This window comes from Lipotes vexillifer, unplaced genomic scaffold (genome assembly GCF_000442215.2).
Source record: "Lipotes vexillifer unplaced genomic scaffold, Lipotes_vexillifer_v1.1 scaffold557, whole genome shotgun sequence".
NCBI classification, from domain to species: domain Eukaryota; kingdom Metazoa; phylum Chordata; class Mammalia; order Artiodactyla; family Lipotidae; genus Lipotes; species Lipotes vexillifer.
The window spans coordinates 739,933-759,307 of record NW_006789913.1 but is presented as its reverse complement, the minus strand read 5'-3'; the positions used below and the strand labels follow the sequence as shown (position 1 = coordinate 759,307).

The window sequence follows — 19,375 nt, the reverse complement described above, 5'->3', positions numbered from 1 at the left end:
CCCCCCCCCCCCCGGCCGCCCCGCCCCCCCCACTTCCTCCGGCCGCCTGCTCTCACTTCCTTCTCCAGCCCCGACCCGCTGCCGCCGCCCCCCAGCTCCCCCACGGCGGGGAGGGCACCAGGTGAGGCCTGGCTCCGGCCGGCAGGCTGGGGGTCCGTGGGAGGGGAGCCCGGCCGGCCCCGGACTGGACGCGTTCGCGGGCCCGGGAAGTTTGGCTGCGGGAGGCCGCGGCGGGAGGTGCTCGGCTCGCTTCAAGTTGGGCGGGCGCGGCCGGCCGGGCGGGGCGGGGACGGGCCACTGCAAGCCGGCGGCGGTTCGGTGACTGTGGGTTCCTGTGCCAGGGGCGGCGGTACCGGCCCCCGGGAGCCGCGAGGAACTCCTGAGGTCGGAGGGTCTCCAGCTCCGAGAGAAAAGTCTCTGAGTGGAAGAGCTTAGGGCTGGGAGATGGGACTCAGAGGTGGGGTGCCCCCAGGAGTTGCAGGGGGCTATTACGAAGTGTGTTGAGAGGAAGGGGCCTCTGGGCTAGAGAAGGCGCTCCCTCTGCTTTGGCAGTTGTGACACTTGTGAGGTAGAGAGAGAGGCTGTCTGTTGCTTCTGAAGCCCGAGGCTGCGGAGAAAGAGCTCCTTCCCTGGAAGATCGAAGCCGGTCCAGACCCACAGCCGCAGCCTGCAACCTAAGGGTCCTCTGCGCTCAGGCGGAGGGTGGGGGAGCCCCCCGACCCCAATCCTTCTCTCTTTATGTCTGTTTTTCTGAGGCCCACCATCTCCATCCCTGGAACAGAGCAACAGGTATTTTAGTGAGCAGACATCGGCTGTGCCTAGCTGCCTAGTGCCTGGCTTTGTCTTTGCGGGGTAAACTGAGGAAGGAAGGGACCTTGTCTTGCCCTGTGACTAGAGGTGAAAGGACTCTTATTCAGAGGTACTGATAGTCCTTGAGGAGATGGCATCAGGAGAGCAGGACTTGAGGAGAGCGAGACTGGTTTCAGGAGATGGAGAGAACAGGGCTTCTGGGAGGCAGCACGAGGCTCTAGCCTTGGAAGATGATCAGGAGCCATCTCCTGGTCTTCCCCCCGTCCCCTTTATTAGTCCCTGAATTCTACATGTTCTCATTCTGTCTTCCTCCATTCCTTCTTCAGATTCCATCAGACTTCAGACACGAACCCTCCGTCACCCTCTTCTTGCGTTCTCTTCAGTCCCTTCTCCCCACCAGTCATGCCTGGGCCCTGACCTCTCACCTACCCTGCTTCTCTGTCCATCTCTGTCCTCTCCCAGTGGCCTTCCCCCTCCCTTCCATGCCCAGCTTCTGGCTCCTGCACACATATCCACCCTCTGTTTCTTCTATCTCCCCTCATTCCTCTGGATCCCTCTCTCCTCCTTTCCTTTCTGCCACTTATCTCCAGCTTTGGGGAGCCTTTTCAGACCTCCCTAGTTCAGAGAGGCAGGCTGCAGCGTCCCTTTGGTAGAGGTGATGAAAGGGCTGGAAAACCTCTGTATATGTGTATGTGCATGCAAGTGTCTGCATGTCCACATCTTTATCTTTTGGAGACAAAATAACTGCCCTCAGCTTTGTGAGGGCCCAGAGCAAGGGAAGCCAGCAGAATGAAGGGAACCTGCAGTGGGTGAGGTTGTGGTTAGGTAGGAGGAAGCAGTCTGTAGCAGTCAGGGTATCAGGGTAGAGTGACACAGGAATAGGACTGGTGAGAGAGGCCGTGGGAAATCAAAATCCCCCAGACCCTTGGGGTCTTGATCAAGAGGCCAGGCCTGGAGGCTGGGGGACAGCCTAAAGGTCCCTGACTCCGGTGCTCACTGGTTCCAGCACCACCTTGTGGGGACAATGGGACCAGGTCAGCTAGGTGTGATGGAAGGAAAGGGAGGAGTAAAGGCAGGATTCTGGAGGGAAGACTATAGCTGGTCTAAGTTCAGTCTTAACTGTGGTAGTTCCAATTCAGGAAAAAAAGAAGGGTATGAGGCAAAGGTGTCTGCCCCCTCTTTCCTGCTGCCTTCCAAGGCCTGCCCAGGCCAGATTCCCACGTGCCCAGGGCTGCATCAAGGCCTTGGTGACCAGGAAGCTCTCTGGAGTTCTGCTCACCCCTCTGCCTTCACGCATCCTTAATATTCCCCCCTCACCTAGGACCCTATTCCCTCTCTTTTCCGGAATTTCTTCCAAGGCTAACTGCATTCCAGCCTGGCTCTATAAGCTCTTGCTGTTCCCATTCTAGAGCTCCTTCTTTAAGTCTTTGGGATGCATGCTGAGAGATCCTGCTTGGATTCCCAAGCACAGCTAGATTTAAGGACTATCCCTGTTCCCCATTCTGTCCTCTTCCCTTCTCACCGTTGTCCCTCTCCCATGGATTGTCCCTTCCTCCACACTCCTGTCTCTGCTACTCTGATTCTGGGAGGTACAGGGGGGTTTGGCCCCAGCAGGAAATCCCAGGGACCTACATAAAAATCCCAGCTCGGGGAAGGATATGTATGCAAGGCACTTTCCCAGCATCAGGGCTCAGTAAAAAACCATCCAGGAGTCCTGACTCCCCACCTGCCAAACCAGTACTTATTTTAGATAACTGAGCAACCCACAGGACTCTAAGGGTGAAGACAGGATGGATGAGACAGGGGTTCTCCCAGGCAAGATCTGGCCCCGCTGGAGGTTTGAGCTAATTGCATGAAATTAACTGCTGGAAAAATATAACCAGGGTGGGAGGAATCTAAGTGGGGAAATATTTTGTGGGGAGATGACGGTGGGGGATATGTGCCTGCTATATCCCTCAAGGGAGGCTGCCCTTGAGGTCTTGGCTAAAGAAATATGGTCAAGGTCTTGACATGAACAGAAGTGGCTGATACAAGATTGTCACAGATCCTGGTTGAGAATATGGAGAGTTGTTTCTGGCAAGATGTTAAGGCAGATGAGGTGGCTGGTGTGAGCTTTTAGGGGGTAATAAGCAGGAAGATTTGAGAGGTTGTGGCTGTAGCGAGACAGTTGGGAAGATATAAGAATGAGGGTGGCAGGGCAACTGTGAAGAAAATGTGGTCCCAGACTGAAGACCCCTCTCCATACAGAGTATAGACCCATTAGTGGTGAGGCTTGTAGGGTTCTGTGAGGAGGGAAACCAAAGACAAAGCCTGGGCCGCCTCCCCAGAACAGATCGGTTTTCCTGTCCAGGGTCCAGCTTCCTCTTTTGTCCTCATGTCATGGGGGGAGGGCATCTCCCCAGGAGCTAAGCCTAGAGGAGGCTCTCCTCAGCTAGTTCAGGGTGGCTGTCTGTCCAGTAATGTCAGTTCTAAATCATGGTTGCCCCGGCATGGGCTAAGCATGAGGCCCTGGAAGGAAAACGGGCTCAGACGCCAATCTGGCCCCTTTGGCCCATTTCCTGAAGGGATAAACCCTGGTAGGGTCATCCTGAATGAGGTCAGAGAGATAGGCCCATTCCTAGGCTGGAGGTCAGGAGACCCAGGTCCTTGTCCTGGATTTGCTCGCAACCCTCTGTATAACCCTAGTCAGCTTTGTCTCTTGTGGCTCAGCTTCAAGATTAAGAAGTTGCCTATCAATACTTCCAAAGAGCATACAGAATACTGATGGCTCTGACTCTCTTTCCCTCAAGAGGCTCCTCATAGCTGTGCCCCTGACTCTGGGCCCAGCCTTGAACAGGTCTAAGTATCTGTCTGGGACAAGTACTGTGGCCCCTTTCCCCAAAGCACAAGAGAAGAGGGCAGAGAGTGTCAAGGAATTTGCCAGGGCTCAGCAATGTGGGGGGGTACCCGGTGCCCTGCTCCAGCTCTGCCCCAACTGACAGTGGAAAATAGATGCCGGAGTTTCCTCCCTGATGTTTTTTTCCCTTGTGGAAACCCCCTCAGATCTGGGGCGGGGTTCAAGGGACTGGGCAGCCCCGGGTCTGGGTATTTTCAGGTGGGGGAGGCAGGATTGGGAGGATGGCACTTCTGTACAGCCTCGTGCGAAATGAGCAAAGGCAAAGGAAGTGCCACTTCACGGGCCTTTCATGGGGCCCCAGGACTGCTGAGCTGCTGTTAGGTGGGGAGGAGGAAGGCAGGAGGAAGCAAGTGTTGTGCCTTCCTCTGTGCTGCCTGGTGGGGGAGGGGCAGCCTCCTTAGCTCCCCCAGCCAGAGCTGCCCTAACCCTGGGACTTACTGTGTGTGGAGCGTCCCAGGTGCTGGGACACCGAGAGAAGAAGGAAGGGAACTGGGACTGAGTGAAAGGGTCCCAGCCTCCCACAGCCCTCCCAGCTATAGCTGTCTTGTTTCCTCCTCCTCTGCAGTCCCTAGTGGGTAAAGTCAACTTGCTCCGTCTCTTACCCTGTCCGTGGAGTGCAGGATCCTCTGCAGGGGCTGAAGGGTGGAGAATGGCAAGAGGTGGAGAATTCTCCAGTGTGAATTTTTTTTTAAGGCTGGGAACTAGGCTGTCTTTGGTTCTGCCCCTGCTAATGGGAGAAGGGGAAGAAAAAGAGAGACTCAGCCCTTGGCCTGGTCCCAGCCCCACACTGACCTCATGTCTCCCCCAGCTTCCTCCTCCTAGCCCAGCTGCAGCCCCTTTGAGCCTCTTCGTACCATCTCTCCTCCACTCCTCCCTTCAAAACAAACAGACTGGCAGAGCTTCTGAAGCTGTTTCTAACACTAACCATGACCCTGACCCTGGCCTCATCCTTGACCAATCCTGGTCTTCAGATATCCCCAGTCCTTAGCCTCATCAGGACCACTTTTCCTACACATCTTCCTCATCACCACTGGCCTAGAGCTATGCCTGCTCCACCCCTCTCACCCTTCCAGTTAAGGACAAGGCAGTCTAGCCAATGTGTTCATTACTCTGAGTTGTACTCCTCAGGGGGAGGAAGTTAGTTACCTTTGCCTGATGTCTCCTGGGCATGGAGGCTCTTCCTTGTTCCCAGAGTCAAAATCTGATTGATGAGGGAGGAGATGTGTGTCAGTCTGCAGCTTTTGCTCAGCTCTCTGCTGGGCTTCTGGAAGTAAGCAGGACAGATTTCCCTCCTCATGAGGCATCCTGTTAAGTTCAGCACAGTGAACCATAATAACAGTGCTGGGGAAGGTAGGGCAGAAGAAGGGGTGGGTGTGGTGTCCTGGAGAAGCTGGGGAATGGAGCTGGGCCCTGAAGGACTGGGAGGCTGTGGGGTGGGGGCGGGGGCAGGAAGCAGAATTCCAGGAAGAGGAGCTCCCATGTGCAAAGACATGAAGGACAGATTGTGTTCATTCAGCTTTTTACTGACAGCCACTGTGTGCTGTGCTCAGCCTGGGGAGACAGATCAGCCGGGACCTTGCCCTCTAGGTCCTCCCAGTCTAGTGACAAGAGATAAGATTCAGATCAGCTTCCACGTGACTAAGATAATGCACCTCTGAGAAAATGGCACCAGACCTTGGATGGGTTAAGTCATTTGTGACTTAGGTGATTTACAAAACTTCCCTGAAGGAGGTGGCAATGGTGCTTGGCTCTGGAGGACCAATTGGGGGATCCTTTGAGGCAACTGGAGTCTTCTGAGCTGCTGGGTGGGGGGTTGAAGGATGGAAATGGAGGAGAAATACTGGATTCCCACCGGGACAGTGAATATGGCTGCTTGATGTGTTTTGGCAAAGATAATGTAGAGGCTGCTTGTAGAGAGGATCAGGGTGATGTGGCCAGAGCTTAGGATCAGAATACCCAGAGTGATGGATTATAGTCAGAATGAGTTTCAGCGAGGGCTGCAGAAGGGGATCCCCTGTGTCAGGGAGGCAGATTAGAAGGCTGTAGTAGTTCCCATTGCCTCCACACTCCCCCATCTCTTCGGGCCTATTCCTCCCCTCCTCCACTCCCAGTTGGGACACTTCCCCTGCTATTATGGCCACAGAGATCTGGCAATCAGGCAATCCACTGCTTCCTTTTCCTCCCCCATTCTGGGCCTGCCTGGGCCACACCCAAGACCAGGCCCCACTGGGTACAAGCTGGGCTCTGGGGACTACACTCAGGGTGAGCCCCATGGGCTGTGCTCCCTGCAGGAGCCAGGTCCAGCTGCTACTGGGAGGAAAGATTTTCCTATCCCAGTCAAAGCTTTTGGCTGCTATTGCTGTCCAAAAAGATTCAGCATTGCAGTTTTGACTGGGAGGGTATCAGTCCAGTTCTTGGCTTCTGACCTGTCTATCCAGATCTCAGTAACACGGACAGAAGCAAGCAGGTCAGAAGCTCTACTTAGCTTTTCTGTAGGGGAGTCGAGAAGCTCAAGCTTCAGTATTGGTCGGGGTTGGGGGGGCATCCACAAGCTAAGGAACTTATATATGACTACTGGAGAAGGAGAGTTACACAGAGCCAAAGAAGGATTTAAAGGGTGGCCATACTGTGGAAGTTCAAAGGAAGGAGAATTCAGTAGCCTCGTGGGACCATGAGACTTAAGCTAGGCCTTGAGTCAGGAAGATTTGAGAGGGGAGATGGAATGGCAGCAGAGAGAACAACAAGAGTAAAAGTTCAGAGGCCAGAATGATCCTAGCTTGTTTACACAGGACAATGTAGACCCCTCTGGAGCAGGGAACTCACATTGCCAAGTACCTGCTTTATATATATACATTGTGCATTAACTCACTTCATCCGTATAACAACCTTATAAGGTTGGTACTATTACCTAGCTCATCGTGGCAGAACTAGGATTTAAACCCAGGTCTATCTGATTCCAAAACCCCTGCCAGATTATGAAGAATTCTGAATGCCAAGATGAAGGACAAGGCATGATCTGAATTAAGCTGGGAATCGAAAGCCAGAACAAGTCATTGTAATATGGTTAATACTATACCAATCTGCAAATATTATTTATTTACTAAACAAAAGTTCTTTTCTTTAAAAAAAAAAAAAAAAAAGTGACTTGGTGAATAAGCCACAGTCGATCCCCAACCCCAGGCAAGCCACTCTCCTTGTGTGGCCTCCTGCAGCATTGACCGTCCCTTTTCCCTGCATGGTACAGGCTAGACCCTACCTTTTAGCATGTGCCCTCCTTAAATGAGCTGTGGGAACCTACTTGACCCAGTTCAGGCCATAGGATTTCAGAGAAAAGAGCTGTCCTGGGAGAGAGGATAAGGGTCTGAACTAGACCTGAAGAGGGAGAATTGGGCTGCCGCCACCACTCAGACACCTGCATACTCAATGATTCCTGCCTCTTGGTATGAAAGACTTTGCTTTTGCCACCTTCTCTGTGCACCCCACTTCCGAATTTAGAAAGCACATTCATTCCTGTGCTCAGGATCCTCACTGCTGTCCTTTGAGACAGGGAGGGCGAGTTTTATCATGCCTGTTGTACAGACGAAGAAACTGAGGTTCCAGGAAGGGAAGTGACTTACTTGCTCAAGGTCACAAAGTCAGCTGCTAAGGGGTAACTTGGAGGCTCTGTGACACATTGAGGAAAACATAGGACTTTGGATTGCAAAACTGGGGTCTGTGTTAAAAAACTGGCATCTGTGTTAGCTCCCGTGCTGACTAGCTGTGTGACCTTGGGTTATTTTAACTGCTCTGGGTTTGTTTCCTTACCTGTAAATACGAATAGTACCAATGAGTTGTTATAAGGATCAAAAAAACGTAATATGATCTGTATTGTGATCTATAAAGGGTTGTACCTTGTGAGGGCTTTTAATCAAGTGGCAGAGTGGGCAGGTGAACCCAGGAGGTCAGATTCAGGTGCCGGTGCTCTTGGCCCTATGCTATACTGCCTCTGCCTTGCTTGTTTCTGGACACTACCTCACTCGTGATCCTTTTCCGGTGTCAGTCCCTGTTCCCTTGCCAGCCCGGAAGCTTCCCTCTCCCTCCTCGCTCCTTTGAGGGCTGATTTACTGATTGCTGGTTGATAACCCCTCCCTAGAAAGCTGCCTGGAGCCAGCTGTACTTTTAGTCTCTTGGGCCTTGTGACTGCCGGCCAGAGTTCCCTCCTTGCCTTCCTGCCTGGGCCAGCCCAGTGCTGGGCTTGAGGGGGAAGAGTTCCCCGTCACACTGCCATGCCCACTCCCCTGCTTTGTGTGGAACTGAGGATTTACAGGCCTAGGAGTTGTGCTTTTGAGATGCTGGGGTCTCCTGGAAAGTCCAGTGGACACAAGTAATGGCACCAACACCCACCACCCCAAGATACTGTCTCTTCTCCCCCAAGGAAGAAGCCACAGAATCCTGAGATGAATGTGGCCTGACTTGCCCCCACGTGCCGAGGTCTTAACGCATTTGCTTGACTGATCAGCCCTCCCACCCCCATCCCGTGCTCCTGCGGGCCTTTCCTATCCCCATCGTCCTATCTCCTGCTCCCAGATTCCTTAATGTCTCACCTCATCCACTTAGTACCCTTGCACAGGCTTTTTTCTCTCCAGTTCATGGGTTGGGAAACTGAGTCTCAGAGAGGGTAAGTGCCTCATGCTTGGTTACAGTGAGTCAGCAGCAGAGCAGAGCTGGGGCTAGGACTTAGGTTAGTTCTCTTGACTCCCAATCCCAAATTCTCTACTGCCCTAGAGGGTCCTTATTTTCTTCCTGGATCCATACCCCAAGGCTCTCTATCCTCTCTCCTGAGGTTGAACACACACACTTATTCATGCAAATAAGATGAAAATATTTTTAATGTGAACCTGAGAGGCAACCTCATAGAATGAACTCATTTCCCTCCCAGCTGGTCCCAGGGGAAGCTGGGGCCTGGGAGGGAGCTGGGACCAAGCCCTGGATCCTATGCAGGTTCCACACCATGGAGTTCCTTTTCCACTTCCCAGTGGCGGATTCCCCCTCCCTTTCCCAATGTGATTTTTGAGGCTTTGGAACCAGTGGTTGAGAGGTCAGGCTGGGAGGTAAGGGGTTGTCAGACCAGGGTGCAGTCTTGCTGTGTATAAAGTGAAATGGAGAAAATGGGCCAGTGGTGAAGGTGCTTGGGTGGAGCGGGGGATACTTAAGAGCTCTGGGTGTGTCTGAAACAGGACTGTCCCCTTCCAGGGAGCAGGGGCCTGGTCGTGAGAGAGCAGCAGGGAAAGGAAGTCACATACTAGCTAGAAAAAGTCCCCCATGGCTGAGAGGAAGTATCCAATTAGAGGAGGACCCCTGCCACAGCAGTATAAATAATCACAGGGTTTCTGGAAGCTCTGTTATTTTCCACAACTCAGAAGAGCAGGTCCTCACCTGAAGGCCCTGTGAGCTGCCCAGGTGACCAGGGTGATGGCTGGAGCTAGGACTCCTCTGAAACTCACCCCACTGATAATTAACAGCAGCTTATTTATTTGGCACTTCCTGTGTGCCACGCCTCATGCCAAACACTTTCTACATGTTAGCTCATTTCATACTCTGACCAACTCTAATCCAATAGGCAAGATTATCCCCATCTTACAGATGAGAAAATTTGAGGCTCAGGAAACTTAAATATGTTGCCCGAGATCATACATGACTAGTTGGTGGAGCTGTGATTAGAATCCCTGATTCCAGCATGTCTTCTCAGTTATAGTGCTTTAATGGCACTGTGTTCTCTAACCCAAGTCTGGAAGCCCCTCAAGTTCTTCAGAGGCACAGCCCATGGTCTCAGGAAAGGGACAGAAGATTAAGGGGAAAATCAAGTTTTTGTCTTACTCTTCTGTTCATCCCTTCTGGCTGGGCTTGGAGGATCTGCCTCACCCTACCTTGAGAGAAGATGCAGACATCTGGGAGCCACAGCCTCTGCCTCATTCATCATTACACACATAGATTCCAGACTGAATTCCAGCCCTGGCTCGGTCTCCAGTGTTCTCCTACACTGAGTTGCCAGCCTGGGTATGTGTGGCCAGATAGGGTTTCCCATGCTTCCAAGAATGATGGGGTAAGCTCTCCCTCCTTTTCCCCATCCCCAGGGTACCCTGGATTGAGACAGGGCAACTGTCTAGAGAATTGTGCCCCTACTCAGCAGGTTTTTCATTGCACCTTTTGGTTTGCGTTCAGTAGCCAAGATGTCAGGTTTGGAGTTGAAGCATCAGTGCACTAGGCAGGGTGGGCCCTGAGTTGGGAGAGGCTCCGCCCATGGCTGCATCCCATAGTGACCTGGGACAGCTGCCTTGTGCTAGAAGCCCTCTCCAGTCTACTCGGTGGGAGGGGTCCATATCTGACAGAGGATCTGGTAGATCCCTACACATGCGCACCCTCCTTTTGCGTCTATACTTCCTGGAGGAAAAATAAAAGTAGCTAATACTTATTGAATGCTTATTATGACCAGGCACTGTTCTAAATGCTTTACATGAGTTAACTCATATAATCCTCACAACCACCCAATGAAGTAGGTATTATTTTATCCCCATTTTACAGATTAGAAAAATGAGACATAGAGAGGATAAGTAATTTGTTCAGGGTCATACATCTAAGAGATAGGAGAACCAGATTTTGACCTTTGTCAGTCTGGCATCAGAACGTATGTGCTTCGTGTAATATATTACACCTTAGTGCCAGCCTCTTTATCCCTGAGCATCTTTGTGTGGTCTCAGGGCCTCTCTCCCATTTCGTGTCTGTCTCTCTGAGGTCTGTCTTGATGGGATTGCAGGATGGTGTTCAGGTTAAAAGAAATGGAGCTCGTTTCCCTCTGTATGCCCCCATCCTTTCTTCCCAGTGGATACAGTCCTCCCTAACCAAGAGTATCCCTCTCATCTGTCCATAGGTCACTGCATCCAGAGGGGCCCAGAAGGGGAAGGAGGCATAGCCTCCACCACAGCAGCTGCACCGCCATGCAGAGCATCAAGTGTGTGGTGGTAGGCGATGGGGCTGTGGGCAAGACGTGCCTGCTCATCTGCTACACAACCAACGCCTTTCCCAAGGAGTACATCCCCACAGTGTTCGACAATTATAGTGCCCAGAGTGCCGTTGACGGGCGCACGGTGAACCTGAACCTGTGGGACACAGCGGGCCAGGAGGAGTATGACCGCCTCCGCACACTCTCCTACCCTCAGACCAACGTGTTTGTCATCTGTTTCTCCATTGCCAGTCCGCCCTCCTATGAGAATGTGCGGCACAAGTGGCATCCAGAGGTGTGCCACCACTGCCCCGACGTGCCCATCCTCCTGGTGGGCACCAAGAAGGACCTGAGAGCCCAGCCTGACACCCTACGGCGCCTGAAGGAGCAGGGCCAGGCACCCATCACACCGCAGCAGGGCCAGGCGCTGGCCAAGCAGATCCACGCTGTGCGCTACCTCGAGTGCTCAGCCCTGCAGCAGGACGGCGTCAAGGAAGTGTTTGCTGAGGCTGTCCGGGCCGTGCTCAACCCCACGCCCGTCAAACGTGGGCGGTCCTGCGTCCTCTTGTGACCCTGGCACTCAGCTTGGAGGCTGCCCCTGCCCCGCCACCAGTTGTGCCTTTGTGCCTTGGCGCCTTGTCTGCCCCCAGCTGTGCCTTAAGGACTAATTCTGGCACCCCTTGCCAAGGGGGCTCCCCGAATGCCTTTTTCTCCTTGAGGAGGCCCACGGGGAAAGGGGCTTTGGGCCCTGCCCCACTCTGCTTGGGGACACCAGGTATGCTCAAGAGCTCACCCAGGCCAAGGTCGGAACCCTCCCCAAGAAGCCAACCCAGTGCCTCCTCCCCACTTTCCCCTACTGACCAGTTGATCCAGCTTTCCACACAGATGTTGCTGCCTATTGTGGTGCCTCCTCTCAGGTTAGGAGCTCTCAGCCATTCCTAACCTCTCCCTCGCTGCTCTTCAGATTGCCCCCCACCCCCCAAGATGCTCTCTCCCCTCCCCAGAGAAGGAGCCACAGACTCCTAAGAAGATGAATGTGCCCTAACCTACCCCCATGTGCCCAGGCCTTACGCATCCGCTGACTGACTCAGCCCCACCCCCACCCCCTCTGGGCTCCTGGGGGCCCCTCCTACCCCCATCAGCATCAATAAAACCTCCTGTCTCCAGTGGCGCTGGCTCCTCCCTGTGTGCTGGGCATGGGGGGTTGGGCAGGGGCCGGGCATGGGCTAGGGCTCCCCAGAGACTGGGAGCCTTTTGTTTCCTGCAAGAGGGGACAGGGGACAATAGGCTTCATTGTGGTCCCCCCCACCCCCCAATTTCCCTAACAAAGCTCTGGGCTCCCTTGGAGGGGCCAGTCTTGTTCTGGGGCCCAGCCACATATTCTGTAGTAGACTGGGATGCAAAGCAACAGGAAAAACTTCCTGATCTAGGACTCAGAAAGGGAGAGGTTGAGAGCCATCAGCCTGCAGGTAGGTGCTCTCACAGTCGTGCATCTGAGAGCTGTCCCCTTATACCCTCAAGGGGACAAATCTTTACTGTCAGAGTTGGGGCTGGAACTCAGGCCATCGCCTCAACCCAAGACTCTCCCAGGTAGCCCAGCTTCCAGACCTGGAGTCATTACAGGGATAGCTCAGTCACTCCTGCTCATCAAATCAAGGCTTGGACCAGCCTTGGGAGACTCCAGGCCTAAGGGGGTGGCGGGGGGGAATGCCACATGGAATCATACCCTACCATGGACTTATTCCCTCCATCCTGGAGCCTGTCCCTCCCCTCAGTTCCATTAAAGAGACAAGCCCCCGAACAAGCAAGCCTAGCCCAGACTGTTGGCAAAAAAAAAAAAAATTTATTTTCCTTTGAAATAAAATGTACAGCCAAAAGAGCACAGGGCCTAAGGCAGTAGGGAGGTTGCGGGGGGGACACCAGAGAGCCCGTTTTGGGGTAGGAATCTGTGCCTCTGTCCCTTCTACCTGGCACCTTTTGCCAAGGAGGAAGAGTCTGTAAACCAGAGATTCCAGAAGGGAAAGGAAATACATGCTGTGCCAGTGCTTTTTCTGTATCCTTTGGGTACAGAACACCACCTCCACAGGGAGAAGCACAGACTGGCAGAGCCCTCGGAAATCATATAGCCTCCCACCCCTCACCCCCATCATCCACACGGACACGAGGAGGCTCAGATAGGGAAGGGCATACACCAAATCAGAGGTGAAGTCAGGTCTGGGACACCTGGGCATACTCAGCAGGGGAATGTCGTCACAGGCTTGAATGTGCAGAGTAGATCATTAGACGCATGGGTCAAGTGAATGACCCCATGGGGAGCAATGGCTGCGGTTTTCTAGTAGCAGCCACTGCTCAGTGGTCCCTGACCTCAGCGAGAGGTGGCTATGTAAAGGCCAAGAACCAGATGGTGGTTATGAACCTCAGGACTTCTTTTAGCACCAGATGGTGGAGCTCTCCTGCCAGCTCAGCTTCTTGGGGCTTCTCAGGTATGGGCGGTGCTGCTTGAAGGAGCCTGTGCCTTCACGTGGGCTGGGGGAAAGGAGAAGCCAGTAGGGCCGGGGAAAGCCTTGTCCTGTGCCTTTCTTCCCTTCTTCCCCTCTACCCCAGCTTCAGTAGGGCTCAGAGAGGACACAGGGGGTGAGGGAAGGCCAGAGTGGTAACCTGTCCTAGTTTCTCTGGGCAGTGGGCCTCCTCGCCAGCAGTAGAGAAGGGTTTAGAACCGTTTTTCCTCAGGCTGGGAGGTAATGAGCAGCTCCTTATTCCCGAAGTCCCACCAGGCCGTCATGTGGAACGCCATGTTGGTTAGGACAACAGTATACTCCAGGATGGCAAAAATGGTGTATACTGTGGGAAGGACACAAGGAACAGGGTGTGATAAGCCTCCTTCCCTACCCCTCAGGGGCCTCTTGATAGGTCACCACCACTGCACCACTACACAAAGAACACAATGGCAGGCAGTCCCCAAGACCACTGCCACTGCCATATTGCACATTACAGAAAACATCCCAACTGTCCCATAGCCACTGTGACCACCTATGGATCCTCGCCTGGCCTCACCTCCAGCCTCACAGTACATGTTGTGCCGAAAGTACGCAGCCAGCGCCGTGAAGAAGGAGACGAAGTTGATGATGAAGAGCCGCTGTTTCCAGTTGTAGGACTTGCGATCCTAGGGGATGGGCTGTCTGATCACTCTGCAGCTCGTTAGATATGTGCGGACAGCCTCCCCTCTTGGCCCCAACTCCTAAGGGCTGTGTCTTACCTCCTTTGGTCATGGAAGGGGGCAGAAGCAGGGGCAACAGGAATGATGGGCATTTCATACCCCTGTATTTGGTGTAATGAGGCCAAGGCACAGTGGGGTCCCTGTCCCTCCCATTTCAGGGGGACAGAGTATGAAAGTTACTTGGAGTTACCCACCAACCCAACACCTCCAGATGTTGTGGGGAGAAGAAGAGTATGGGGTGGGGGCAGGGCCGGGGGGAGGCACCAGAGTTATTACAGACCACAGACCCCTGACGCAGTGTTCCCGCTGCAGCCCGGGTGCTGCCCCTCATTCTACTCCCATTTGGAGGCACTACCTCTTCTATTCTCCATTTTCCCATGCTACCCAGACACAGCCCCAGATTCTGATCAATCACCCTCCACTTGTCCCCAAGCCCAGCCCCAGCTCCAGTTTGCAAAAGAACTCCATTTTCCACCTCACCATTACCCGCATCCTGAGGACGAGTGTCCTTGATTTTCCTCTGGGCCGCCTGCAGCCCCACTAGGAGTAGACCGTACCTCTTGACTTACTGTGTGCTTCTTGGTCAGCCGCCAGAGAATGCAGGTGAGGAGCATGTGACTGAGGGATGAGGCGATGAACACAATGAAAGCGTTTTCATGGATGGCTGGAGGGAGAGAGGAGGGCTGGGAGCATGCACCGCAGGGAGCACCCAGAGCCCTGCGTCATAAGGCCGGGGGGCGGGGGTGGGGGGCAGGGACATCCCCTCCCGGAACCCCTCCCCGCTCCTCCTTCCCTTGTCTGGGCACCCACTGAAGTCCTCGGAAGAGGAGACATAGGTGAGCACTAGCAGCGCAAGGTTCTCCACGATGTTGAGGCCGAAATTGAGGCGGCAAAGCTGGCGGTAGCTGGGACACGGGGAGGCGCAGCTGAGGTAGTGGTTCCAGTAGGCGAAGGCCACCAAGAAGCGGGGTGCTGAGTGCAGGCCAATGCAGAAGCGCCATACGTAGCGCTGGGGCACCTCTCCGCCGATGGCTGAGCTCACCGACGGCAGGTAATTGGGCACCTAGAGAGTTATGAACCATCTGGGCACCGGCCCCCTGCCGGCCCCACCCACCTTGAGATCTTCCTCTCTGTGGAATCACCTTGACAGAAGGCTCTGGTCCAGTCCCCTGCCTCCAGGATGGCCTTCTTCAGAGCCCCAGAGCTCTCCAGGGAGCCTCCCCTTCCAGGTCCTTCCAGGTCCCCTTCCAAGTCCCCAGTGTGCCTGGTTCTCATTCCCTAGCCAGCCTGGGGTTTGTACTGGGGCACAGTGGGACCGCCTCCATCTCCCTACAGGTGGCTGGGAAAGCTATAGGCAGGTTCAGATGCTCTCTGAGCCCACAGCACAGGGCTGTGACCCGGATAAGGTCCTGTGGGAGGGTCCATGAGCCCAGCAACCCAGATTCAGTCCCAAGGACAGAAACGAGTCACAGAGCATCTGAGCTTCCTTGGCACAGCACTGGATTCACTGCCCAGCTAAGCTGTTCCTGACTGCTCCCAGCTTCACTTGTTCTTCTGGTCTGGGGTACCTAGGTAGTAGAGGGTGCTGTGAGATCCTAGGGGAGCTGGGCCAGAAGATACATTCACTCTGGTCGTGTTTAAGAAAATGGGTGCTCCTAACCTGGGGTAGTCTAAGAAAATGACCCTGTTCTTATGCATCTCTCTCATCCATCTTTCTCAAAGGCTGGAATTCCCTCATTCCTTAAGGAACTGGAGTGTCATTCTTTAAAGCTGAGGAAGGAGGAGATAATATCACACAGCTGCAAGGACTGATGTTGCTTATTTTGGAGGGTGAGAGAATGGGGGATGGATGAACAGTAGTTTTGATGGGAACAGGAAGGTCAGGAATAGGAAGAGGATCTCTTAGACTCAGGGGCCTAGAGCAGTATGTCTCAAACTTAATATGCATACGAGTCACCTGGAATTGTGTGAAAATGCAGAAGGTCTGGAATCTGAGAATCTGCATTTCTAAAAGATTCCATGACTGCAGAATCTACCAGTCTGTTGCCTACACTTTCCGTGGACTTTTTTAGACCTTCAACAAGAGCCAGAGCAGTGCCAGAGCCCAGAAACCCAGAGAGGGAATGACCCTGCTGTGACTATGGCAGGACAAGTCTTCAGAGATGGAGTTCTGGAAGACCCCTTCCTTTCTCCCAGTGGGGATGCTGAAAGGGTCTCCAGAGTGGCTGGGAAGGCAGGCAATGATGGAGGAAGCTCACAGGGCAGGAGTGGGCCTGGGACAGGACCAGCCAGGGCCTTCACAAGCCTTCACAGAAACGGAGATGGATTCCCCTCAGCACTGTCAGAGGAAGCTAAGTGCAGAGCTCTCAGAGAGAGGGTGATGCTCTCGAGGCCATGGCTTGAGATACCATAGCTTGAGACCAGGCTCAGATATTCACTCTGAGTAATCAGTGAAGGGCAACATGGAGGCTTTGGAGCCACACAAACCTGGGTCTACATTCCAGCTCTGCCTTTATTAGCTGGCTGACCTTGAGCAAGTCACTTCACCTCTCTGAGCTTTGATTTCCTCATTGGCAAAATAGGGATGACATCACCTACCTTGCAGGGGATGGTGAATACTAAATATAATGTATGTGAGGCATCTGCAGTGTCTAGCACACAGTGAGTACAAGCGATGGCTTTCAGAAGACAAACTTTCCTGAAAAGCCTGCAAATTGGCTGTGATCTATGTGGCTACTGAACGTGGGACGGCTGACTTATGAGTGAAAGGTGGTAATCATATCTTGACTGGACACTTCTGAGACCTCCAAGCCTCCTTACTTGACTTTTCTGCCTCTCTGGGTAGGTCCCCTGAGTAGGATTAGTGGGAGTGTTGCCTCCACTTTCTAGAATATTCATTCTGAAAACTCCTGCCCCAATCTCAGCTACTTTAAGGGGAACACTACCAACATCTAAGGCTCAGCTGGGAGAGCCGAGAGTATTCAAGGGCCCAAGAGCCCTGACTGATGCTGGGAAAGAGGTAAAGGGTAGAGATGGCACGGAGTTAGGGGGATGCCTCAGGAGGATGAGGGTTAGGGCCCTGTGGCTGGCTGTCCCATCCTCACAAGCTCCTCTCAAATTAAGGGTGGGGGCAGGATTCTAAGAGCAGGGATTGCCTCCCTCATCACACACACACACACACACACACACACACACACACACACACACACACATATGCTTAATCAGGTATAGATACTCATATACACCCCCGCCATTCCGAGTACACAAGTTCCCCACTCACCAACTATGCCAACAACAAGCAACATGAGGAGATATCAGAGCCCAGGTACACAGCTCACCGCAAACCTCCCCAAAAGCCCAGAGCTAAGGGTACTGAGAGATGGGAACATAACCTCTTTCCCCAAGAATAGAAACCCCTTGGCCTGGAAGACATGGCTCAGTGGATCTATGGCAGGGCAGTAGATCAGAAATTCACATGGTATAAAGGGAGAGGGTCCAAAGACTTCCTTATCATAGAACCTCATGTTTCACCATTAGAGGTTCATTCCTCTGGCCTCAGATAAAAGTCCCCTGAAATTATGGATGACTTTTCTTTATACCTTACCACCCCTTCCCCTCCCCGCCAACTGGACAAAAACTCCCATTCCTGTCAATCCTACTTGCCACTCTTCTCTGGACTCCATCCCCTCTTCTCTAACCTCATAGTCCCCCATCTTAGCCCTGGTATCCCCCGTACCATGAGCTATTGTACTAACTTCCTCACTGGTCTCCCTACTCTTGCCCCCTGCCCTTGAATCTGTTCTCCACTCAGGAACCAGAATGGTCTTCTAAAGCTCAAATCTGATCGTGTCCCTTCCCTGCTTAAAATCTTTCCAAAGCTCCTCACTGCCCTCTGGATAAAATCAAAAGTCGTCTGCCTGGCACTCACAAAGGTCCTTCTTCACCCCACAGCAACAATTCCCCCTCCTCCAGGAAGGAAGTCTCCAACATCCAAGCCGATTTAAGTGCTTCTCCCGGGCCCCGCATCCCTGTGCTCCCTTTTATCCCAGAAGGGATCTCATCTCACAGTGTTGTGACTGTCTGTGCCTAGGTCTGTCTCTTGGAGGAATAAGATGCTAAGGGCAAGTCCATGTTCAATTCCATGCCCCTGACACAGAACCTCCCCCGCTGGGCCCTCAAGAAAGGCTTGATGGACTGCTCTTGGAGGCAGGAACTCTTTCTAGGTTTTTAGCTGGCAAAGCTCTGAGTGGATATAGGTTGTGGGGCCTGAGACTGCCAGAGGAGAAACAAAGCTAGAAGAAGCCAGGGCAGGGCTGGGCATCTTCTCAGGTCAGGCCCCTAGTCTGGGCTAAAGCCACCTGTTACTTCTCCCGGCTCCTGGCCTCATCCTACCTCCTCAGTCCTGGCTTCCTTTCCAGTCTGGTCTTTCTTCAGCCCCCTTCTCCCTCTCGCAATCTCTCCTGCTTATTCCCACTCTCTTCCCTTCCCCCAGGCCCCCTCTGCTCCCTTGTACCCTCTACAATCCTCTTCTACTCTTGGAGGACTTTGACTCTACTTTCCCTGAGTCTCTCTCCCCAAATTCCCCCCAGCTCTGACTTTCCCCCCACCATCCTTTTATCCCTCTCCCCTCTCTCTGTCCCTCCACCTTCTCTCCTACTGTCTGATTCCACCCTTATCACCATCTCCTGACCTGGCCCTGACCCAGGTGCTGGGGAGCCTGGCACTCACCCCACAGTCAGTGGCCACTGTGTACTCAAAGTGGAATACCAGGGACCAGATGATGCAGAAGAAGAAGCCAAACACGGGGAAAGTGATGACCCACCAGACCATGGCCGTGAAGCGGAGCCGGAACACAGTCCCATCGGGGTCCAAAGGCTGGGAGGCCGCAGAGAACATCCTGTAGGGAGTGGTGCCCAGGCAGGGCAAGGGACACAACTTGGGGCCTGGTGGGGTTACCTAGGCCTAGGAAAGTGGGGCCTTTTCCAGAGCTGGCTTTTCAGAGTATAGGGAAGAGCCAGAGTATAAAGAGTAGGAAGGGCATAAAGGAAAAAGGAAAGCAGTGCAGAAGAGGAGGTACAGAGGGAGATGGGGCAGGAACAGCAGAGAGACACGGTCAGCTCATAGGAATCCCCTTGGCACACTGGTCCTATAGGTTCACCTCTTGAAGAGTATGGAGAATAGAGGCTCCCAGTGGCCTGGACATGGGAGCTCTGATGGCCCACCTCATTCCCATGACCCTCATACCCACTCAGGAGAAGGGTCAGAGGTGGAAGGGTTATTATTCCCATTCCACAGAAGGGAAGACCAAGGCCCAGAACTATGCTAGGATCAAACATTAGGACTAAGGCCTCTTGCCACTTGATAGCTTAAGGCTCCAAGTCAAGGTTTTCTTCAGGCCAAGTAACCTAGATAAAGGGCCTTGGCTCAGACTGACCCAAGCCCTCCCACTGACCCTGTCTAACCACATTCCTGC

General features: G+C 53.4%; 2 protein-coding genes across 5 annotated transcripts in view; one reads left to right on the top strand and one right to left on the bottom strand.

The window, feature by feature from the left end:
• The first annotated feature begins 36 nt into the window (after nucleotides 1-36).
• Nucleotides 37-11,854, top strand: RHOG (ras homolog family member G). Its single transcript, XM_007463038.1, has 2 exons — nucleotides 37-121; nucleotides 10,614-11,854. The coding sequence occupies exon 2, from the start codon at nucleotides 10,681-10,683 to the stop codon at nucleotides 11,254-11,256; it is 576 nt and encodes a 191-aa protein (XP_007463100.1). The 5' UTR covers nucleotides 37-121; nucleotides 10,614-10,680; the 3' UTR covers nucleotides 11,257-11,854.
• A 665-nt stretch (nucleotides 11,855-12,519) lies between these two features.
• PGAP2 (post-GPI attachment to proteins 2) overlaps nucleotides 12,520-19,375 on the bottom strand; it is a 21,469-nt gene continuing 14,613 nt past the window's right edge. The window contains exons 4-8 of one of the 4 annotated variants that reach the window (XM_007463035.1): nucleotides 18,631-18,812; nucleotides 14,713-14,965; nucleotides 14,460-14,566; nucleotides 13,740-13,848; nucleotides 13,396-13,526 (exon numbers count right to left, since the gene is read on the bottom strand). In XM_007463035.1, the coding sequence (XP_007463097.1) occupies nucleotides 13,396-13,526; nucleotides 13,740-13,848; nucleotides 14,460-14,566; nucleotides 14,713-14,965; nucleotides 18,631-18,812 (782 nt within the window). Of the gene's footprint in view, nucleotides 13,527-13,739; nucleotides 13,849-14,459; nucleotides 14,567-14,712; nucleotides 14,966-18,630; nucleotides 18,813-19,375 lie in introns of all 4 variants that reach the window. The other 3 variants (XM_007463034.1, XM_007463036.1, XM_007463037.1) reach the window with 3 other exon arrangements.